General features: G+C 40.6%; 1 protein-coding gene across 1 annotated transcript in view; it reads right to left on the bottom strand.

Moving 5' to 3' along the window:
* LOC103540167 (amine oxidase [flavin-containing] A) overlaps positions 1–25,103 on the bottom strand; it is a 61,046-nt gene that overhangs the window by 9,214 nt on the left and 26,729 nt on the right. Inside the window, exons 4-10 of the mRNA XM_070605842.1 lie at positions 12,828–12,932; positions 11,990–12,081; positions 9,155–9,296; positions 6,686–6,835; positions 6,282–6,441; positions 5,310–5,406; positions 1,868–1,921 (exon numbers count right to left, since the gene is read on the bottom strand). Coding sequence (XP_070461943.1) covers positions 1,868–1,921; positions 5,310–5,406; positions 6,282–6,441; positions 6,686–6,835; positions 9,155–9,296; positions 11,990–12,081; positions 12,828–12,932 — 800 coding nt within the window. The remainder of the gene's footprint in view (positions 1–1,867; positions 1,922–5,309; positions 5,407–6,281; positions 6,442–6,685; positions 6,836–9,154; positions 9,297–11,989; positions 12,082–12,827; positions 12,933–25,103) is intronic.

Raw genomic sequence — 25,103 nt, 5'->3', positions numbered from 1 at the left:
CTCTTTCCTACTCTATGATGAGATGACTGATTCTCACCTACTTCATAAGAGTGTTACAAAGAATAACTCTCACATTTTGAGTCAATTAGAAAACAAAAGTTTTGATAATCATTATTCTGAAAAGCTTAATGATGCTTAAGTTATTTTTGGAACATGTAATAAAATCTTTAGTAAAACAGAGTGAAACCTAAAATCCAGTCAACCTACATTGTAGTTAATTTTTCATTCATGAATGATAAAGTAGTTATACTAGAAATATAACTCATTATTTACTGTATTCCATACTATGAGATGAGTCAAGGATGAGTTCATACAAATATATCAGGAAATTATCTTCCCCATCCCTTTCCACCCATTAAAATTACAAATTTTAGGAAAAGTTATATAAAACAAGGATATTGGAGCAATGCACTGATTGGTTAGTTGGGCTCTGAAAATAACAGAACATATTTTAAATGATGGCCAAAAGAGGTCATCTTGTAGGTGAATTTACCCACTGGTTTCTAAATCTGGCTGCTCATCAAAATCACTGGAAAAGCTTGTTAAAAAATACAAATACTCAGGCCCCACCCCTAACTTACCAAATCATAATCTAATGGCCTCAGAAAAATATATTTTCCAAACATATTTTGGGAGATTTTGATGCAGTCAGTTCTGGGTACCAGTGCTCCGGTCAAGGGCATATTCAGAGTTCTAAGGGTTTTGCCTTGTAAAAACTTTTGAGAAGTTCAGCCACCATGTGGAATCATAACCAAATGTCTACATCCAGGCTGGTATTTATTTTACTATTAATAAGGAGGGAAAGCAGGAAATCCAAAAGAAAATGTCAAGCTTAGTGTGGCGTAATGAAAAAAAGTACACATTAGATGCTATTTCTGACTTTGTCACAAGCTAGCTATGGAGCCTTGGACATATCATTCTCTGTCACTGGAGCCCAAATTCCTCTTCTATTGAGTAGGTGGACATTAAAATAGTTCCCTTCCTGACATCGAATCTCACGGTAGCTCAAATAAACAAATTTGCATGCAAGTGTGGGAACTTCTGCAGCCTTTTCCTGACTTCCAAAGTCATCAAAGTAACTCTCAAAGGAAGGGCTGTTAGTGGATTTGCTGCTTAATTTATAAATTAAATGCAGAGAGAAGTACACATTTGCATGTGTGTTGGTCCTCTTCAAAAGCTAACAAAGGATTTAGGACTACCCTAAAGAAGGGAAGCCCAGAAATTCCCAGAGGCAGCCCCCCACCAGCCAAATGACTGTTTCCAGGTAAGAGTTCCAAGTAAGACTTTATTTGAACAAAGGATTCCAAGGCAAAGTAAAACACATACAAAGTACAAAGAGAGAAAGGGAGAAAGAAAAAAAAAAGCCACTGTCCTAAAATAACTGTTTTATACTAGGAAGCTCTAGGGAGAAGGGAACATCAGAGCCATGTCCTAGATAATGAAAGAGGAATACTTTATGTGCACAAGTTGCAACTGGTTGAAACACATATATATGGATTTGCTTTTCAGAAAAGTACAAGTCAGAGAACCTTAGAAAAGGAATAACTGTCTTGCAAGGTGAACAGGACTTGGCCTCTAAGGCTTTTTTCAAAGCTAATGTTTTCTGATTTTCTCTATCCATCTTACAGGGAAATCCTACCACTCAATCACAGTAAAATGAACACAAACATGTAAAACTCAATTGATACATACATATGGGCAAGGACCGAGTGGAGGGGGGTGTAGCCAAATACAAAGAGGTTGATTTGTTGGGATTTTGAGAATATTAGTGAATTATTTGTGGTTTTCCATAATGCTATTATACTGTGGTTAGTACAGTAAGCACAATATAAAGCTAACCTTTTCTGTTTCAGACGCAAATTCTTACCTCATTTCTTTATGCAGCTTAGCAAGTCGATCAGCCTTTCTGGCAAGGATGAAGCTGGAGAGAGAGGTTACATTTGAACGATGAGGTGTTAGTAGTTTATCTCAAGAGTTGCTGCTTCTTTGTGAAGTGTTCTTGCCTCCACCTACTTGGCATTAATGAACGCTCCAACATCCTCCCATTATTTCCCTCTACTAGAGCAAATGCCCTGCTGTCTTCCATCTGCCTCTGTGTCCAAAACCCTTGCTAGGTTGTAGGCTCCTACATGACAGGTCACCTCCTACTCAATATTCTACCCCCAAAGTTTAGCACAGTTCTTGGCATATAGTAGGAAATCAAATATTAGATGAATCAATGTTGGATTAAATGATTATCCTGGTAATGACTGTTGCCTTCTGCCAAATACTTGAAAAATTGGAATAACAAATATAAATAAATGCCTGTAGTGGATGCCATGGTGGGCCACCCAGATCCCTCTTCAGGATCAAGCACTCATTGCCCTCAGCTCATAGCTGAACCCTTCCCCAGCAATCGCACTCTGCAGCAGAGAAATGCCTGGCTCAAGGTCCCTCTTCTCCCCAGGATGACTGGCTCTGGGGTACCTAGGCCCACCCCCTTGCCTCAGTGCAGGACATCTCTGAAGGGTAATCCTGCTCAGAGTTCCCCATGGGATGGCTAAGGCCTCTGTTGGGACAACTTTGGAGCCCAATATATCCCTCTGCCCGATCCTGATTCCTTCCCTTCCCAGAGCACTTCTCAATGAAACTCCTGCACCCAAATCTCCATCTCTGAGTTGGCTTCCTGGAAAACTGGCCTAGCACAGTCCCCAAATTCAGTAGCTCAGTAAAACTCAGTTATAATCTGTCTATTTCCCTTTAATCAAATAGACTCTATTTGGGGGCCGGACCCACGGCCAAATGGTTAAACTTCCACACACTCCCCTTCAATGGCCTGGGTTCGTGGGTTCAGATCCCGGGTGTGGTCCTACTCCACTCATTGGCCATGCTGTGGAGGCCTCTCACATACAAAATAGAGGAAGACTGGCACAGATGTTAGCTCAGGGCTAATCTTCCTCAAGCAAAAAAAGGGGAAGATTGGCAATGGATATTAGCTCAGGGCGAATCTTCCTCACAACAAAAGGATTCTACTTATTATAATACTATCACTAATTGCATGTATATTTCAAAGAATTGAATTGTGACAAGAAGACCTCAGTTGTACTATTATTAGAAATCTTTCAAAAAGCCAAATGAGCTAAAGGACAATGAAATTATGTCTCCACTTAAAAAACGTTTTAAAATTATATTTGTTTTGTCCTAGACCAAAAAGACAAGTAGATCAGGACTGAAGATGCAAGAGCTGAACACAGATATTTCATGTTCTCACTCACCCTCAGATTAAACTGTTCCTAATTTGATTGGCAATTCTTACAGAGCTGTTATTCAAGATCATTCTGGGAAGCAAAGATGCAAAATGTATTTGTGTTAATCCAGAGAATAGTATTTCAGAGGAAGCTGTAGACTATTTAAGAAATTTGAATTACTGAACTTTATGGGATATAGTCATGATTTTGTTTGATTTCATACCTTATGTTATGGCTTGCTAGTAATGATTTTAGTTAAATTTTGGGTTTATGCAAGAACTGATGATTTTAGACTTACGCAGTATTTCAATGAAAATCACCAATATCTGATGAAAGATCAAATGATTTATCTGAAAATCTTTTTAGGTCTTGAGTGCTTTCTACAGGTCCTTTCCTAAAGGGCAGTTAGTGTTGGCTATTTCTATCAAATCTCAAGTCAGGAATTAAATAACCTCTTTGATCTAATTCTAACTATGGACAACTACTCTTTAACGTTCTTTGGTGTTTTAGTGAGGAAATTAAACACACTGGCTTTGGGTTGAGGACCTTTCACAGTTCTAAAGTACAAGCCCTTTCTAGTTTCCAAAAGGCAGTAGTTATCAACAAATACAGTGCTGGGCAATTACCACTCTCATCCTCAAGGCTCTCCTTGGCCAGAGCAGAGAGCAGTGTCGAGGCAATAAAGCTTCAAGGCGAGAACAAGGTGGAGGCAACCGTCCAGATAAAACAGAGTAGAATATCACATTTTAGGAGCTGCCTAAGTAACTCCATTACCATCTGGAAGGCTTCTGTCATACATGTCCTTGTAAATAAAGCTGAAGAAAGCCCAGAAGGGCAGATGCCACAGTTTCTAACTCCCAGGGCAAGAAGTTGAATGTTCTTCCATCTACAATTGGATTGGTCTTGACTGACAGTCTCCTGAAATCTCTACCTCAACCTCCTGCTTTCCTTTGGCATATAGAAGGTGATAGCAAACTGCCCCAATAATCTATATCCTTTCTTGCCCACTGAGGTTAGAGCTGAAGGGGATGGTCATTATGTTGTGAGTACCTGCCCTTCTCGGGGGGCTGGTACGATTTCTTATATTTTACAGCCAGAGAAGGGGTTATAAGATGTCTTATTGACAGTCCAGTAGCACAGATTGCTCTCCAGGTCCCTTGGATCATGGGTCTGCTCCTTTTGGTTTTGTAATTTCCCTTTAATGATGTAATGTACATGAACTCAACTCTCCCAGGGGTGAAGAGGAAACCTGCTGGTCTCTAAAAGTCACTTGACTACTCTAGAAGCTGTGCTCTTTTGTCATGATGTGGTAGAATAAATAGCCCTTTTGGTTGTATAGTTTTGAGGAGGACTGAAAGGCGTGGCAACTGGGAGGCTGCAGCACTCCTTAGCAATCCCTTTGTGGGAGCCCCTACTTCCTTCTCTGGGCCCCTAGTCCCAAAGGGCAGAGCAGCTGTGTGGCAGGATGTGAGGAGAGGGGAAGAGGTCTCCTATTCCAGACACAGAACCTCACCCTGGACCATCCCTGGTAAAGGATAGCCATGGAATGACCTACTAGGAAAAGTGCTATCCACTCAAGGCCTGACTCTACTTTGAGCTGCACTTCCTAATTGGTCATCCATCTTATATCCGAGGGTAACAATGAACATATTAACATCTGTTATGAGGCAATGTTTGGAATGGAGAAGAGTATAAAGCCAAGAAACCCTAACTTTGGAAGGTTTTACAGGATAAAACAGTCAGTTCTCATTCCAGAATGGTTGTAGACATTCTGTCTCTAGGCAGGCTTGTCTACTATACTGCCTGTCTAGCTGCTTCTTTCACTCTGTCCTCAATATGTAAGTTTTATGGAGAAAAGAGATGTATGGGCACAAGTTCAAAATGGTGTCAATTTGAGTAAAGTTTCCCAGCGTTCTGGTACCACAAACAAAACATTACTCTAATATTTTAATATAGAGGAACATGATATATTTCTGTAGGGTTCATTGCTTGAGCTTGACTCCAAAACAATATGCTCTGCCAGCATCCACACCAATACACCCATACAATTTGGAAAATGCAGAACACCCAGCTCTAACTTACCCCATGATGGCAGGCAGCGACCCATCTGGCTTGCTGTCATCCAGGGTTATTGAAATTGGAGCTTCCTCATCTTCAATGATCATAGAGCCACAGTAATCTTAACCAGGAGAAGATCAATAAGAAAGACTGACCTCATCAGAGATTTAGGGGGAATATATATATATATATATATATATATATATAAAGTATTTTGCTAAGAAGAAGGCAAATCTTAATCTATTGGTCTTTATCCCAACCCTAGAACTATTTTCTATTAAATACGCACACTGACTATACAAGGATGTCTGTTCACCTAGACACATGGAAAATGACCCATCTCAATGACCTTTACATAAGAGTCATGTATGACCAGTGCATGGCTAAAATTGTAAGATGGCCTTGGAGTCCATGCAGAAAGAGAGGGATGTGTTAGAGGGAATCACCCCTATAAACCCATGGAAGAAGTGGCAGGAAGGAATTCTTTGAGTATGAGCAGAAGGCTTATCAACAATAGCCACCATATCTGCCCAGACCCTGCCTCATTTAATCCTTACAACACCCTGACAGTAGGCCTCATTGTTATCATTAACACAGAGACTGATGCTGAGAGAGGTGAAGAGTCACACCTGAGGCCACACAGCTAGGAAGTGAGTGAAGCCCAGGAATGTGTGACTTCAAAGCAGAGCTATTTCCATGGTGCCCCTTTGTCTCACTCTGCTCATGAAGAGTAAGTGGTAGGACATAGGCCAGGAGCCAGGGCAATGGCGGCCCTGTAACTGGGGGGATCTCTTCTTCCCCTCTCACTGCTAGCAAGTGCTCTTGGGGTCATTTTGTGTCACCAGGGGCTATGAGGAGATGTAGAGACTAAAATTCCTGATCTTCTCTCTTCCAGCTTGAAAATACATCTCTTTTTCTGTTCAATGTCTAGTATGTTCCAAGAACAGTGTGGTCCCTTCATTTAGTACAATTTAAACATGAATAAATGCAGCATACCCTTCTTCTTCCAAAAGGCCTCCTTGTAATACATCATGCACTTAATGATAGCCCCCATTGGAAGACGCTGAATCAACTGATTTCTCTCTGATGGAAGCTCTGGTTTGAAGTGGATCTTGGCAGTCAAAGCCGGAGGGATGGCGCTAATTACGTATTTGCACTAAAACACACAGACACAAAATACCACCTCTAACGTGAGTCGCAGTCTTTGTAGAGGGCATGAAATATCATATTTATCATTTTGAATGACACTGAGCAGTAACAACATACAAAATGAGGCCACTGCAAGGCAACAAAACAGAACAAGGCAGGTCAGCCAAGGCTGATAATTTGGAAGACTGAGTTGGAAACATGCCAGCATTAATTATACCACTGCTTCGATTATATTGACTAAACTGAATTACCTCAAAATGTTCATGATTCAACGTCTCTACGATGATGTTGTCACCTGACTGGTCAACATAGGTGACAGGATGCTCTAGCTTCACTCTGTCCCCAAGCAGTTCCATTATCCGTTCACTCACTTGACCAGATCCACCTACAAACTTCCGTTCCTACAAGAGAAGGCAGGCAGGAAAGGAAACGTTATAAAAGCTCAAGGAAGGAAAATCTTATTTGCCAGTGATTAGAAAAACTCCAGAAAGTCACAGGCCCTACATCCACCCTCTGCACACTTAACTGTTGGAACTCATTAAGGACAGAGGCAAAGTCTACCAAGACACCTCAGTCATCACACTCTGCACAGCTTCTGGCAATGGAAAGCCAGTACTAGTTTATAAAATTGCAGAATCAGAAGAAATGTTCCCCCATACCAGGGACGCTTTAAGCGAATGCAAATATCAGCAAGTCTGGGGGCTTCAAATGCCTAAGAGTGCAGTGCATGGAGGGAGCCCTGGGAAAGGGAGGGTGCTGTGCTTCTCCCAGAGGATGCAGTTTCTTTTTTAAAAATTAACTATTGTTTTTCCTGGTTTTATTGAGATGGGGATGCAGTTTCTAATTCCCTCTGATTTCTCAAAGTCCCAGTCAAGGGTTGTCTAGGCAGATTAAGATGTTCTCTAAGAGGACAGGCTAAGGGTGGTCTTAGGGATCATCTGGTCATCACCAAATGATGTTCTAAGAATCTAAATCTCAGAGGTTGAGTAACTTTTTGCAAAAATGTCTGCAAGTGTCACTGTGGGGGCAGAAGTGTAAGGCTAAGAAGTCACTTGCCTATTCCTCCAGACAGTGTTAAATAATTCCCTTGAGGAGCCCTGTAAGACCATGAGTGCTCTGCTCCACTGTGGTCTGCCACACTCACCCATGGAAATGCTTCCAGCTTAATCTATGAAGGTTAAATCCTTAATACGATGCACTTTGTAAGAACCAGGGGAATATTTTTAGCCTGTTGTAGATGATTCTTTGAATGGTTAGAAATACATGTAGGTAGACTGAGGCACAGCCTAACACTTGACAATTAGGTACCTCAAACACGCTCCTCCAAAAACCCTGCATAGGCTATTGGTCTAGTGACACCACCAAAGTTTTTTATAAAAATATTCCCGTAGTAGTTCACACCTGAATTCATGATCTGTCCTTCCTCAAGAAACTGGGACCATTTAATTTATAATTTGACCTCTGTTTTCCAAGAGTTACTTTGAATTTTAGTATAGTGGAAAGACCATGAACTATTTCCATCTTGTTCTCTGTCCACTCCTTCATGTCTAGTATTTGCTGAACTAAATTATTAAAGGATAAATCTAGGTTCTTTATAAAGATATTGTGATAATGGTTTGAGATTCATAACCTGAACTGTGCTTTCCAAAAGGTCATGTAGAGTTTGGTTAGAAGTATCTTGGCTTCTCTGAATGAGGGCTATAAATATAAAGTATGAGTCAGGATACCTCAGAAAGTAAAAAATATAAGTTAAAAGGAGTAATGTGGGATTTCTAGGTGTAAAGACACTTAAAAAATGCAACTGTCCTGCATTTGCTAAAGCTACCGGTCAAATGGGTAGTAACTCTTGGGGCCACAAGAACAATTTAGGGACTTCCGGAGATCTCCTAAGGAGAGGAATAATTCACTTAGTGGAGAAAGACTCTACATTGTCCACTGTGGAGCAGGGCATAAGTTGGAAGTAAACTGCTCTGAATTAAATCTCATCCTGCCAAGGGATAACATTCCTAGAAAAGAGATACCCATCTCTTTTTGAATAAGGGAGAGCCTTTACACAAAGAACCTCAGAGTCTTGAAAATCATAGAATTAGGATTCTGACCTCAAAACTGGTTTGCTGTATGTCCAGCCAATGAGCCAAATGAGTTCATTCATCAGTAATGAAAGTGGTATGGAATCAGGGCAAATGCTAGTGGGCAGTAAAAATTTAAAATAAAAAATGTAGAATTTACTATTGAAAGAGTGGCTATGAATCACTTGTGTGAATTAGAGGAAAGAGCAGTCACTTCCATTCTATAACAATGAACATAAAAGAATAACTTTCAGGCACAAAATGGGACAAAAAAGCCTCATGTCTGGAACAGAGATGACTTTAAGCACATTAATTTCAGAAGTACTAGAATTTTTTGAAAATTAGTTGATTTTACTAATTTAGCTCCTCTTACATAAGTAGCCTAATTTTATCTATCTCCACAAGGAAGGAACTAAATTCCCAAGACTTAATTAATCAAAATGAAACATTCTTTAGCTGTGAACTTATTTTCAGGAATGAGAAGAGGAAATGAGAAATTTTGTTTTCAGAAAAGTTTTTTGAAATCATTTCAAAAGTTCATGTCTCAAATTCACTCATGTTTCAAAATACAAAAGCAATTATTAAGACACCACACTGGGTGAGGGCAAAAATCACAAATGAAGTTATAGTATGAGAATGAACACTCCATACCTGACCCCCGTTAGTAATCGAGAATATCCGAGTGGTGCCTCCGCACTGCTTCACATACCACAAGAACCACAGGGCAGACACCTGGTGGGGTTCTGATGTCACATTGATATTCACAAAGAGAGATGCAAACTGTCTAGCAGTCCTGGTCACAGAACAAGAGCGGAAGTCAGGAGTAAATACATACATCCATCACAGGATATCATGTATTTTGTTTTTGCTTTTTTTTGCTGAGGAAGATTCGCCCCGAGCTAACATCTGTTGCCAATCTTCCTCTTTTTGCCAGAGGAAGATTTGCCCTGGGCTAACATCTGTCCCAATCTTCCTCTTTTTTGTACGTGGATCACCACCACAGCATGGCTGCCAATGAGTGGTGTAGGTCCGCGTCCAAGAACTGAACCCGGGCTACCAAAGTGGAGCATGCTGAAGTTTTCTGGGCCCAATTTCTGAAGGAATGCAAATTTTAACTCCTGGGAACAGTAAACTTTTCCCTTGCTTTTAGGAAATTACAGCTTAGCTCCAAATATGCTATTTCCAGTGCAGTCTAAAGGGTCAATATGCTTGTCCAGGATCATTAAGCATATTTATTCTCATTTATTTGAACAACCATCCCCTACTCTCCACCTCCACTGAACCCACCCTGGTCCAGTTTACCACTGTCCCTCACCAGGGTTACAAAAGTGGTGGCTCCTCCTGGTCATCCCTACCCGGTTATCCTACATCCCCTCTTGATCCTTCTCCACATTATAGCCAATGAAGTTTTCTAACAGTCCAAAACTCAAAAAACACTCTGTTTATAAGACTTCAATGGCCTTTATGGCCAAAGGCAAAAGTCTTAAATATGGTCAATATACTTTGCACCATCTGCCTCTCAACCAGTTCTCCAAACCCCCATTACATCACTTTCTAACAGCATCTTTATGGTCCAGGCATCCTGTCCATTCATTGCTAAAACATGTCAATTTCCTCATCTCAGGGCCTTCATAAAAGCTATGAGCTGTTCTGTCTCCCTGGAAAATAATATCCCCCACACCATCCAACCTTCATATCTCCCAACATTCATTGTGGCTCATTCCTAGAAGATACCATTTTTCACAGCATTCATCCTTCTGGTCTGCCTCTATGACTGTGGGTCATTCCTGGAAGATACTACCTCCCTATCCACCATCCATCCTTTCTGTTTGTCCCTACTAATTGTGAGTCATTCCTGAAAGACACTGTCCTTTCACACCACCACATCACCTTTCCTTCATGTCACCCTCATCACCTAAGTCACTGTGGTTCTTACCTGAAGATCCCCCACGGGGATACTCCCCTCCTGTCTTCCCCTACCCACTGTGGTTCATTCCTGGAAGATACCATCCTCCTACACAACGCATGCTTCCTGTCTCCCCCATCCACTGTGGTACATTCCTGGATCATACCATCCCCTCACACCATCCACTCTTCATGTCTCCCCCTATCCACTATGGCTTTTTCCTGGATGACACCATGCCACCACATCATCCAACCTTCCCATCTCCCCCACAGTCACTGTAGCTCATCCTGAAGGATACCATCCCCTGTACTACCTATTCTTCTTGTTAACCACCCCCCCAAGTCATTGTGGTTTGTTCATGGAAGATACCATCCCCCCCCCATATATCCTTCCTGTCTCCCCCTACCCACTGTGGCTCCTTCCTGGAAGATACCATCACACCACACCACCCATCTTTCCTGTCTCTCCCCATGCACTGTGGTTCATTCTTGGAAGATACCATACTACGAACCATCCATCTTTATTGTATCCCCCCATGCACTGTGTTTCATTCCTGGATGATACCATTCCCTCACAGCATTCACTCTTTCCGTCTCCCTCCATCCACTGTGGCTCATTCCTGGAAGATACCATGTTCCACATTATCCACCCTTCCTGTCTATTTCCCACAATCACTATAGCCCATCCTGGAAGATACCATCCCCTCATACCATCCATCCTTCCTGTCCTCCCTCATCTCTATGGCTCATTCCTGGGATATACTATCCTCCACACCATCCACCCTTCCTGTCTCCCCCCACCCACTATGGTGCATTCTAGGAAGACACCATCCCCCTCCCCATCGTTCGCCCCTTCCTGTCTCCCCCATCCTCTGTGGCTCATTTTTAGTTGATGCACTAACTCATTGGTTTATGTTTAAAGATTGCTTCATCAAGGAATCTCTTATACCCTCAGGTCAGGATTCCTGTTATAGTCACTTTCCTAGCATTATGTAATTATGTGTATAATGTCAGTCTCTCCTGCTAGAAGGATTTAAGCTTCATAAGAGTTCATGCCATGTCTAACAAGTTCACCACCATTACTCAGTGCTTGGTACAGTGCCTTCATATTGCAACCCCAAAATGCTGACTGAATGATCTGTAAGTCATTCAGCTAATAACACAGATTCTCATTGAAAACATTATATACAGTTTATATTTTTTATTAATATAGACTAGCTTCTTTTCAGTTTCATATTTTTCTGTATCTATATAGAATTACTTTAATATTTTTTCAAACTGTTCCTGTACCTGACCTTTATATAATCTGAAAATACAATTCCTTGTTTTATTGCAAATTACACAACTCTTTCATTCAAGTTCTAATTTATTCATCTACTTTTCTTCTTATGTTTTAGATTCATTTTATGGTCAAACTTACTCTGAAGTGTCTAAAGTGCCCTCAAAGTTGCTACTAACCTAAAGGTCATTAGGTTTCCTCTTAACTTTTTTCCCTATAATTAAGAAAACACTGCAGTTTAAGATTGGATAGAAAGGATCAGAAGGGAAGATAAAAAGCAAATTTTAAATAGTCAAGATTACTTTGTCCAGCAGATTTTATCGATGAGATCTTTCATGGTCATCTTGTCCCATTCCTCAGCATGTGGGGCCTCCCACGGTGCATCAGCTGGAATCTGCAGAGAAAGAAGGGTCCACATTCAGGTGTGATGGTTACTGCCCACTGCCCTGCCAAGAGGCCCTCAGGAGAACCTCTGAAAACCAATCTCTCTGTCTATGTTGGAATGTGTGATTGGCATACAATTCTATGTATAGACGGTGGGGTTGGGATGGATAGCTCTTTGGATTCTATGCCCTAATACTGTTGCCAAAATAATAATGATAATAATAATTACATGTAAATGTATGTATAAATTAATATGTAATTATGATGATCATTATTATTATTGAAAGCTAACACCCATATTAAGTCCTCAACTTAAGTTTGAGAGAGTGATGTTACAGAGCCTGAGACTAAGTAATAAAACTTTGGGGGAACAAATCCTTCTCTCCTTTACTATCTAAAATGGCATCACATATAGATAAGACAACTATAAGTAGGATACCTGGAAAAATATGTTGCATAAATTCTCAGTGGCATAGAGTTGAACACACACAGGCATTAGTATCAGAGAGATGTTGGTTTGAATCCTGGTTCCCTTGTTGTGTGGTCTTGGGGAAATTACATAACCCATAACTCCTTGGCACTCATTTTCCTCATTTGTAAAGTGGAAATACTACCAACTTGGCAGAGTTGTTGGGTGCATTGGAAATGATATGTATCAATGTCCTGAGCAATGTTCTCTGTACTGTGGAAGGATATTAAACAGCTCCTATTGTTATTCCAGTAACAGGTCATATGCAAGCTGACAACACACTTTACCTCCTTTCCCATGTTATCCATTGTCCGCCACAGATTGTTGTAATCCAGATACGCAATGGGATTCCATACTGGAGGAAAGGCTCCCCGAAATGGATAACTTTTCCCCTATAACAAAAGCAAAGGATAATACCTTAAATTAGGATGGCCTTCTAAAAATCCAAAAAACCAATCAACCTAAGAGCTATTTTCAAAGCAACAGGATCCTCTACTGTGTCAAAAGCAAAAGTAAATATATTTTACCTGTTCAGGCCCTAAATTTCAATTAGATTAGCAAAATTTCCCTGGTGTTGTGTTAGTCGATTTTAATTTACAGGAAATTATTATTTGAACTTATTTCTCCTTATAGAGAATGAAGGAATAAACAAACAAACAAATAAATAAATAAAAGTAGCTCGTCCTAGTATCTAATGCTGATGCCACAATATTCTCAACTCCTGAATTTCTATCTAATCTCTTTGGAAGGATGGTCCCACTCAGATGAGAGCAGGATGATGACATGGAGGACTGTCCTTGGACCACATAGCGGACTGGAATAACAAAGCAGAATATCTCAGACTGTGTTTGAAGGTTCACACAGGCTAAATTAAGACTCGATAGACTACAGACCATGCCTGAAGTCAGGAATCAAGGCATTAGAACTGTGGAATAATGGGCATTTGCCATTTTTGGATGTCCAGCATCCATTCCCCTTTCCTGGTAGTACCCTGGTTTTTTTCTTGGGAAACTGCCTCTCCTCTCCTGTGGATAGATGTGTAGGGAGGATGGTCCTGGGTACCATCTCCCATGACAGTAGGCGATGGTCTAGATCCTTTCTTCCCAACTTCTGGCTCCTGGTGCAGCCAGGCTGTGAGCCTGTGATCTGAGCTTGGCAAATCACCCACTCTCAGAGGACTCTGACCCTGTAATGGGTCACTCAAGAACAGAAAAAAATTGACTCTGGGTTCTCCTTCCTTATAGCAGCATGTTGAGCAGATGCTTCCTGCTGTAAAGACCATGGCTGTAGTTCCTGTCCCTAACCTGTCAGAGTTCCCCTGGTCTCTGCCCATTCTTGAGTGTGGCCCTCCAGTCTCCTATTGATTCTGTCGGTCCTCTGATATCCTTTCAGTAAATTCCCTCTTGTTAGCTCCAGTTGGTTTCTATTGCCTGTACCAAGACCTCTAACACAAAGACAGCTAATAGCCACCATTTACCTCATTTCAATTATGTGACAGGCACTATGCTGTGTAAATGCAGGGCAGCAGGGAGAATGAAGGAAAAGAGACCAGGTCTAAGTAGTTCCTATGGCCTTATTTCCTAATTTATCTTCTTTTCCTTTAAAAATAAAACATCCTATAAATCTTCATAAGGTCAAAATATTGTTTACTAATACAATTTTGTATGAGCTTTTAATTTTTTATCAAATAAAAATATATTCAATATTTGTAGAAAGCTTACTGTACGTACTGCACAATATTAAGAGATGTCGTGGATTTAAAGAAAGGGCTAAAACAGAACTCCTGTCCACCAAGGCAGGGACACAAGACATAACAGCATTTGCATTAATGTGAGTGCACACACACACGTACACACACACACACACACTCCAACTAAGTAAGACTATGTGGCAGCAATTAAGTGACAAAGAAGTAATTTTCCCTTCCATAGCAGCAAATTCAAATGACCTTGGCAAATTATGGGATCTGATTTCTTATCTGAAAATGCTATGCTGTAATGCTGCAATACAACTTTCCGGGACTCCAAATCCTTTATCATCATCACCACCACCACTATCACCACCATTATTACTAACATTTATTGAGCTCTTTCTCTATGTCTAGCACTGGCTTAAGCTCTTCATATGCATTATCTTATGTAATACTCATCCCAACCCTGTGGATGCAAGCACTATTGCTATCTCTATTTTACAAATGAGGAAACTAAAGCCCAGGGCCATTAGCTAGAAAATAGTAGAAGGGAAATTTCCTGCTCCCAAAGCCTTTGTTCATAAACATTAAGCTTTCCAGCCTCCTATAGAGTTGATGGAATGTTGAGATAGGTTTGTTCTAGAGACATCTTAAACTTCCCAACTAAGAGAAAGAAAACATTAAAATGTGAATCTTATACATCTTCCACACATGTCTTTTATGTTTCTAAGGAGTAAAAATGGAGACTAAGAAGCTCTGGGGTATAAGATGACTGCTGAGGAAACAGGGGCAACTTTGGAAAATGCTGAAGTGTATTCTGAGACAAATAGGCAGAGATATTTTACCCAAAACACAAAAATAGTTAGAGAGAAGAGAGAGACTATGGTTAAGTAATAGCTCATGGGCAGCCTTCAGAACAACTGGTTCTTGTTATAATTCTTCTCTTAATCGAAATCAGGAAAAATCTACATTTTCCTCTATAAAATGTGTTTATACTCAAGGAATAGTCTCACACAAACTGATCTTTGCTCTGAAAAAAATTATTAAAAAAACTTAAACATGCTAAATTGTCTAAGGACATCAAGAAAAATATTCTAAATATAATTCAACAAACTATGTCCCACATTCCTAACGTTCTTTGCAGGATGATGCCAACCAAAGTATGATCTCGTACATGGTCCTAAGAGACTCCCTGATCTGAGCCTTGATAAACAAACAGAGATGGAAGGAGAAGTGAAGAGTTCAGGGAGAGAGAAGACCCTAGCCTGGCAATCTTTTTAGGAATGGAAGCCATGGAATATTCTAAAAGAAGATCATAGAGGCCCACCATGACAGTAATTTTTATCCTGTTGACAGAGGCACCAAGTTGATAAAGGAATTTCATTAATTAGTTTCGCTCTTAGCAGTTTCTGGCTTCTCTGCTCTTATTCCACAGAACACCTAAAGAAATGAATATACCTGTATGTGGAAACAGGCACTTCCGTGTCACCTATTCCTTTCTCACAAGCCTCTGGAAGGCTTATTTCCTCCATGGCCCGCTTCTAAACTAGACAACTCGAGACTGCCTTTTGCATGGATGAATCCCTAAAGCTGTGCAGTGGGAAGGCCTGGAGGTGTCTCTTGGCTGAGTGAGAACTCCCTTCGATCCAGACCTTCTCAGTCTCTTAAATGGGATTTTATAGTTTTCTCACAAAGGTGTCGGTAGTTTCTCAATCCTAAACCACTTCTCAACAAGAAATGCCTTTACGACCTAAGAGTGGGAGGCAGAATCTCTGGGAATACTTCCAAATGGCTACTGCACTTTAAAAATAAAAGGAACAAAAATCTTGAGTAAAGGTCAAGTTCACTTTGTGCCTATACTCTGAAACCTTCCTATCCTTCCAAAGTGGCCTTTAATCTCTAAAGGAAAGCGTCTTTGACACAGCAGAAATTGTTGATGTCAAGTAGAACACAATGTCCCTGGAACTTTGCCCCAAATACTTAAGTCCCTTTGTGAAATCACATTCTCAACCTACCAACATTCATAATAATGGGAGACTATTGCCAGGAGATGACAGTTTATGGCTCCCACATCGTTCTTTATTGTTGGTCCTATAAGATAAGCCAAGTTTATAGTAAGCAAGTATCATTTGCTGATTGGCATGTTGGTGAGTTTTACCTCTCTGTACTTTTACATTTTAGTTAAACAAAAAGAACCGAGTGCTATTAAAGAGTATCACAGGCCACTGAGGAAAGCTGCCAAAGAGTTTCCTTTAATCATCTTGAAAATAAACAGATATGTTCTGGATTGGTTTAGAAAGACGTTTGTCCAACCCATGTGAATTCCTTGGCACCCTTCTAGTCCCACTGTTTTCTGACAAGCTGGTAAGAGAAATCTTTTGGTGGTTCCTTTCTATAGTCTACAATAATGCTTTAAATAAAGAAATCATCTAAAAAGTGATCCATTAAATAGAATGTCAGTATTGTGTTGTATTAGTAGCTTAAAAAGTTACTTTCTTCCTCTTTCCAAATGGAGGTATCCAAGTTCTCCTCAAACATATACAGTTCTACTCTACCTAGAAAAAGCCTTCACACTTGACATGGAAACATCTATCCCATCGTATTGTGCTGGGTCTCTCAAGTCTCCCTTCACCTAATTCCCGTTCTTCATGGGAGATCCTCCCTTCTCCCATCTACTGACCACCCCCAAAGTCTGACCCTCACACAAACATCTTCATATTCGGGGCCATTTTGACAGGTTCATCCACACACTTTTCCCTCAGAGTTCTCTGTCACTAGTTTTCTAATCTTGTTCTTTCCAAACCCCTGCCTGTATAACCAGTCTGTTAGTCACTGCCCACATATCAGTATAGATCCAAACCTCCGGCTGTGGTGGATATTGTTGATTCCCTACTCCACATCCTATCTCTGAGTTCTGGCAGAGGACTGGAGCCGTGGTAGAAAATTCCTAGACCTTTGCTACCTGTGCACTCTAAGTGACTAAAACTTAGTCTTTCTCCTTTTCTGCCTGAGGACTTTCTTCTGGGCCACCAGGAGTTTGTTCAGCCTGAGGGCAGGATAGCATACAAGTAGTAGGAATTTGACATCCACAAGGGCAACTCCAGCTAGTGAGGGACATGGATAAATTATCTCAGCTTCCTTGTTCTTGGTGGGGCAATTGTGCGGCAAATTCCACACAGTTCCTCAGGGGAACCTAGGGGAAATTGAGCCTCAGTTGCCCACAGCTCTAACAACTCATTTATACAACCTTTATGGGCACGTATCCCTTTCCCTGGAGGTAGTTATTTGGGAAGTGACTCCAGGTCTACTTTGGGGGCACAATCAATGTTCTCAAGCCTGTTATGGGGACAAAACAAACTAAGACAACAATCAATCTTTCCTTATGCACGGGACAGACAGCCAGATGTGCTGCCTGACTTCTCCCTTTGGGAGGATATCCCTTCATCATTGTCTTTAGGGCCCACCCTTGAGTGGTACTGAAATGCAGTAGCCATCCACTTCCAGTTGACAACTGCAGAAGGTACAGATCCTTCTGTAAACCAGGCTTGTGTTTTTAGCCTCTCCCATCAGCTACTTGTAGGATACTATGCATGAGGTTGTATGTATGGTTGAGGGAAAGGAACCAAAGCAATAGAAGCAGGTATCTTGGGAGCCTAAACTACCCCTTGCTCGTGCAGTCTACTTGTACCAGCTGGACCTTCTCAGGCCTGGGCTAATCAATTTTATAATGATATGTATGTCTAGTTCTGTAGTTCAGTGGAGCAGATATTACCTCCGTTCATGATGCACAGTTTGAATCTATGATCACTTGGTATCCCATGGTCAGTTATTCAGTCCCTACCAGGACCTAGCTACAAGTCAGGAACCGCTTTGCAAATGAAGAGTAGCTGTCAGCAGAAAAGGGTATTCATGGCCTCACTCAAATCCTAAGTGGTTTTTGCTCCAATATTCCTACTGAAGGCTACCAAAAGCTGCAGACACTATCTCTGCCTGCCATGATATTTCCAATATCATTGGTTCTGCTGGGTCTTAAGGCATTGGAGCCTGGACCTGCTGTAGAGTCCCTCCTTACTTTAAGCCTCATTCAAAAGTCATAGCTTTATGAGTTAATGGGCAAATGCATTAGAGCAGCATGCCTTGGTGTGGTCATTTTGCTTCTAAAATCCAGAGATCAACCATGCCATGTGACTCTGGCAGCTGGCCTTGTACTTTGGGCCAGGTCGTGCACTTCTCCATCTAACTTATGTTGAGATCTAATTCTCATGGGTCTGAAGATTGTGAGGAATGGTACAAGTAGATGCTGAGGGTGAATCTGTCTCAGCTTGAGAGGCAATTGCGCCTGGTACAGACAATGAAAGGCTTGTATGCGAGGAAAGGCTGGTTTTCTCATCTAGAGAGGGGATTTCGGGGATCAAAGTTCTCAGCTTTGTTTGTATCTACCCAAGTATCCTAAATCCCAGTCTCAAGTTCCCATTCCTTCCCTACCAGTGTCCCTGATTTAGCAGTGTCCCTAGCAGGGTGGGGCATTTAATTGGTGTTCCAACTCTGCAAACTTTACGCTCAGGCCTTGGACTTGGATTCTCAGTCATTTCTATGCCTTGACTCATTCAAGCTTCCTTGGAGACACTCTGATTTTCCAAGCCTGTTCTCAATCGGACATTCACAATTTTCAGTTTCTCCTTTTCTCTGTTTATGCTCCTTAGGACCATCAGTAGGTGTCAACTGATTCTATAATCTTTATGGTCACTATTCTTGCCACAGCAACCAAATGCCAAAGCTCCTTGATTACCCAATGCTTTGTTCCCCCTCTATCCTTCATCCTACACCACCAACAATAATTTAAGATATTATACAGCAACCACATACCATGGCTTGCCCATGCCCCATTTCCTCCTGGAGAAGAAGTTGTCCATGTATTCCTGTTAGGATGTGCTTCTAGGCCTGGAGCTTGTAGGCACCAGCGAATACTGATTTGGGAGAGACATGGTCCCAAAGATCCCACCTGGCTGCCTAGGTTGGAAACCACTTCTGCTTCCTCTGATAAACTAGAGCATTTTATTTGTTGCCCATGGCACCTTGCTATTTTCTACACTGTATTAAACTGATTTATGTACATGTCTTACTTTCCCGACTAGTCTCAACACACCTGAGAAGAAGGACCATGCCTCACTTGTGTTTATATCTCCTACATTGCCTTGTAAATACCAAGGTCCCAAGAAATGCTCATTAAATGAAGGAATAAAAGGGGAATGGAATTCTTGCTTTTAGTCTATCTACTATCACATCTAGCTCCCCTAGGCCTCAGAAAGGGTCCAGTCTCTTTCTATGTAAATGACTCCCTCTTTTTCCACCTCAGATAAAACTTTCTAATGAATGCCAATTTAGCACTGATTTTTAATTATCAATTACACATATGTATACCTTTTCTAAAATAGCAATAATCAATATCACCATCAAATTTACTAGAACTCCCTATGTGTAAAGTGTTGAAGAGAAGAGAAAAATATGGAAGACTCAGACCCTTAGGGAACCTAAATCTCTAAAACACATCCTATGTTAGCATTTCTCACTTTGATCTTTATGGATGCGATATGAAAACGAGTTCCACGGTCATAAATCTTGGAAATCCTGACTTATAGTTAAACAGCTTTATTTTTTCTTAACTGCCAGCCCTCATAGGACTTCTAATTTGCTAATGGACATCGTGGCTCTTAAAGATAGGGATAGAATATGGAGCACTTCCAAAATTTATCTGACCAACAAACTCTGTCTTTTGCAAAGCACTTTTGGGATTAATGTTGCTTTGAAAATATGCCCTTAGGCATGTCTTCTTATTCTGGCTGCCACTGGCACGGGCCTGAGTAAACATGGGAAAACGTGGGCTAGAAAGAAGAGGTGTGATAAGTAGAAGATTTATTTTCCAAATGCTACAAATGGGAATATATTCTCATTTATACCTCTCCTGGACAAGAGGGTACATCATTCCACAACGCCGAGTTGAATAGGAGAAATAAAATGAAATCACTTATACGTCTAGCTCAAACTGCAAATGTTCTGTGCCGAGTCTTGGACCTGGGCCCCTGCCACTTAAAACCGGGCAGTACAAAGCGAAAGTACATCAGAGCAGGTCAGGAGGGTCAAGGGCAAACAGAGCTTCTTGCCAGAGAAGCCTTGTGTATCCCAGTGACTAGGCAGATGCAGCCCTGCCCCTCCGCTGGATGGTAATGGATGGAGATACCTCAGTAATGGCTCCTGCGATCATGCCATCATGATGAGGGACATGATCAGGGCTTACAGTAGGAGGGAGGTGCACCAGGAGCCATCAGATTCTTAGCACGATCTTCCCAACATCTGAAGATCAGAAAAGTATTTAAAAATAATTTACAGACCGGGAAAAGTCAAAGATACTCAGGATTTCTTTGGTAGGTGCCCAAATAATTATGTAGATTAGCGACTGCACCCACATCTGTGCCCCAGGGACTATTTTTATCACCCACGGCTGGTCAGCAAGTGTGAGCCAACAGTAATTTCTTTGCATTGTCTCTGAAGCCTGATGTTTTTTCAGAGACATTTATCTGCTGGCTATGGCTGTAGAAACTAGGCCACAAAATTAAATCTCAGCCTGAGGTTCATTGTGTATCATTTGAGTCTGACAAATTACATGAGAGCTATGGAAATGAAAAGAAAAGGACTAGTAGAGCTCAGTAATTTTTCTCTTTGTTTGAAAAGCCTGACATGAAAAGGACTCAGTTCCACAGCTTTCAGGATCAAAGTGTTCATTACGTGTAACTATAATTCACACTCAAATTTTCTGTGATTCCACTTAGAATTTTCTCCTTCTAGTTGCGTTAAACCCAAACACAAAGCAAAAATTAAAATGAAGTGCTATGAAAACAGTACTAGACTGTTCAAATATAAGGTATCAGCATTATTGTCATTATTTGTCTCTGTTCAGTTTCAAGTTCTGTGTTTGCTAAGGTTAGTTATCAAGTAGGCTTTCTGTCTGTCTATCTGTCTGTGTGTTTCTCTCTCTCTCATTCACTTCTGCAGGACCTTGAACCAAATACTTGCATTCTTACAACTTTCTCCTGTCTCTCAAGTAAGGATAACTGTCACTTACTAAAACTCTGAGGTCCACTAGGTTTTCAAAAGGTATTCATTGAGTTTGACACAGAAGTGAAAAAGCTTGGAGTTCACACCTGAGACAGAGGGCTATACAGCAGCATCGATCCTGTTAAGTGGCAGGACAGGGCAATGACAGAAAAGACTTTCTGGCTGGGTCTGCATGTACTCATAGGACACTGGAGCTTCCCTTTTTCAGGAAGTGCCCAGAATGGACCAGGTACAGGATTCATAGGACATTAGAGAGTTTTTAAAGTTTCAACTGTTAGAAGGCTACTCTGCAAAAGTCTGAAAATTCAGGACCAATGATTAAGCCTTTTGGTTGGGGTAGTGGGTGCATGCTCTGAGGTGGTCGGGGCTGCAGAAGGGGAAAATAGGCAGGAAGTAGAAAGCAAGAAAGGAGGAGGATGAAGGAGATTTTAGCCTCAAACTGGCTCCTACTTTCTAACCTGAAAGGTCAGAACGTCTAGGAATTGGGTTATCACGGCGATTAGAGCAATTTCTCTTGAGGAAGCTGCTTATGTAATGTTTCATTCTATTCACAAGGTTCTTTTTTGCCATTAACCAAAATGCCAAGGCCCTACTTGAGGAGATGATTGCAAAGTTCCACTGCCTTCATGAGAAAAATCTTTTGTGTCTGAACTAACCTCCTTTCTATGCTGCCAGTGAAGACCAGTCCAAGGTGGGAGGGCCATTCTAGATTACTTCTCAACGAATGGTTAGAAATCAATTTCTGTAGTAAATTACTCCCTATTAAAAATGAATGAAAGGAAGAGGAAAAGAGTTCTGGGGAGGGATAATGGTAACACAACAATGTGAATGTACTTAATGTCACTAAATTGTACACCTAAATATGGTTGCAATGGTAAATATTATATTATGTTTATATTTTACAATTTAAAAAAAATTTAAAAAACAGAAAGAAAAAATTTAGTAATTAACCTGACTTTGCTATTTATTGGGCTGTCACTTCAACTGAGTAGAAACTTCATTCTCTAGAAACTAAATCTGAGATTTATCCCTGAAAGTTTATAGAAAGAAAGGAGTCTTTGAGAGAAAAAGGCTAATGCTTATCTAGCTTTCTAAACAGTACAAGGCTTTAAGAGTAATTTCTGTCATTAGGCTTTCCTGTGACCCACAAGAAGTAAATGAAGTCTTTTAAAAATGGAGGAGAAAAAAGAATGGAAGTTACTAAAAATTATTTCTTACAAGCTATGTCCATATATCTTTATACTGAATACTTGACAAATTAAAAATATGTAAACATTTTTAGTCTCTCTGTTTTTAAAAACTTACATATAATTGTAATTTAGAGAAGAAAACAAATAATCTCTCTTGCATTACCTCATTTCTACAATCAAAACAGAATTTCTTATCAGGAGCACAGGCCCATTACCACTTGCCTGTCCTCACCTAATTGTCTTTTTTTCATCTTCCACCCTGACTTATACAAATTACTTTACATTTTCTTTATTTTTCTTTTTAAAACCAGGCAGGATATAATGGCATAAAATAAAATACTCTTACCTAGATCATACTTTGACTAATAAGCTTACGTAAATCATTTAACAAAAAGAATATATAGCTAACAATTCCAACCATGCCCTAGACCTCTAGACTTAGTATTTTAACACAATAACAGAATCCATCTGTAGTCTTCAGCCTGCAGAGCCTAACTGGGCTGGCCTGGGGGTTGCTCAGGAGTCAGATACTCACTGAAGGCCAAAGGGGCTACAGATCTATGGCTCAAAGTACAAGAGAAGAGAAGAAGCCACCCTGGTGAATGTAACGAGATGTGGTTCCCAGGAAGACCCACTCCCCCTAGTCCCTGGGTCCAGAGGAGCTCCTACTGCCAAAGTGGCAGTCTTAGGACTCCAGAGCCTGTTGGCGTAAGGTGATTTTTGTCTTTTCTTAGAGCAGTTTATTAAAGGGGTTCATAAGATGACTTCCTGCCCATGGAATAAGGAACAATGTGATGTAACCCACAGAATCCTGGGCTCAGGGGCTGGAAAGCCTCACTTTGGCTCCTAAACTCTCTGAGCCTCAGCTTTTTCATCTGTAAGATGTGGGGAAATAATTCTTATTACCTCATTGGGTCACTGGGAAGCTCAAACGAGGTAACACATGTATAGACACATTACAGATGGAAGGCAATGCCAATGCATGGAGTCAGGAGGATGAATCTAGGTGATTAAAAGAAAGGAAGCAAAGACACCACAAGCAACATCCCTACAAGAGCTTAACACCTTTAGCTTCTTGAGTTTCCTACTGAGAGGGGGTGAAAGTGAAAGTATAACTTTCTTTGAAGACAAAAGAGAAGACTTCTGTGAGTTGGTATGGAAAGGGGTTAAAAGCAGCTTAAAAATATATGTCCCTAATCCACACCAAACACCCTATTATATGCAAGGGGCCAAAGACACAGTTATACTTGGCAAGAATTAAGACAAACTGACAAAAAGTACATCCTCTGCTTTCAACATGGCCTACTGGCTAAAACAAAGTTCACCTCTTAGCAACGACAAAAAAATTTACTTAGTATTCCAGAACACGCACAGTCTGAAAAGCCTTTGATTTCAGTTGTTGGCATAGAAACCTGGAGTAAATGGCTGTGGGAAGAACAGAACCAATTCTAGGAAAAATTGCTTGCTGAGCTGTTACTATCAGGAAAGTCTATGTCGTTTTAAATAAATCTTATCACACCATTCTCTAAAAACAAATGTGTGGTATACATTTATAGTTTCTATTTTTATTGAGAGGACATGAAAAGCAGGGAGAAAGCGAGAATGAGTGAATATGGCAATTTCTCCTTCAAAGCAGCTCCTGCAAGATGCCTTGCTCCATCTCTGGCAGTGTTCTCCCTCTCCACGCCCTACCTGCATTATTATGATCTGGAAGAACCCATGGAAAGCAAAAAAAAAAAAAGGGAATCAAGCATTTTTTCCTCCCTCTCCAAAAACTGGCACGGCAAAATTTAACAAAAAAGTCTCCATAACTCAACGATACTCATTCATAAAACAATCATAATGGTGGTGTATCTTATTTACTAATGCAAGTAATTAATCCATTAATCCAAGAGGCATTCAAGTCCACCTGCTTTCCTTACACCATCCAAAGCAGAAGAATTGATAAAGAGAACATTTTAAGCATATCTAGCTGATGCCACTTCAAATCTACCTTTTTGGTTAAAGACAATATGATTAAGTTATATTAATTTCACAAATCAGTTACAATCTCCCAAATAAAGCTATCAAATTCACAATATTCATAAAACACATTCACTGTAGAAACCAGTCAAGAACCTATTATACAAGAATCGGGATCTACTAAACCAGAATTAGAGTAGGGTTCTATTCACAAGATCCATGAAGGATACAGGCAGAAATGTTAGTGAATAGTATTTATTTATTGTTATTGTTTACTTGTCTCCTCCCTATAGATGGCAAGCTCCATGTGAGTAAAAACTTTGATCATATGCCCACAGCGCTATTTTCAGCCTAGAAAAAGATCTGGTACAGAGTAGATTGCCCAGTAACTATTTATTAAACTGATGGAATGAATTTAGCATAATGATGTAAAACATCTATGAATGAAGTAGATAGATATAGTCTCTTGGGGAAGGGACAGGGTGGATAACACCAGTAAATGTCTATTCTCACGGTTCAGCTCAGAGACCCAGGCTTGGAACACCACATTATCACGTCAAAACTTGCGCTGTAGACACAATCTAGCAGAGGTCAAGAATAGTTCTTTG

This window comes from Equus przewalskii, chromosome X (assembly GCF_037783145.1).
Source record: "Equus przewalskii isolate Varuska chromosome X, EquPr2, whole genome shotgun sequence".
Taxonomy (NCBI): Eukaryota; Metazoa; Chordata; class Mammalia; order Perissodactyla; family Equidae; genus Equus; species Equus przewalskii.
Note: the sequence above shows the minus strand (reverse complement) of the source record. Positions and strands in the feature narration are given on the sequence as shown.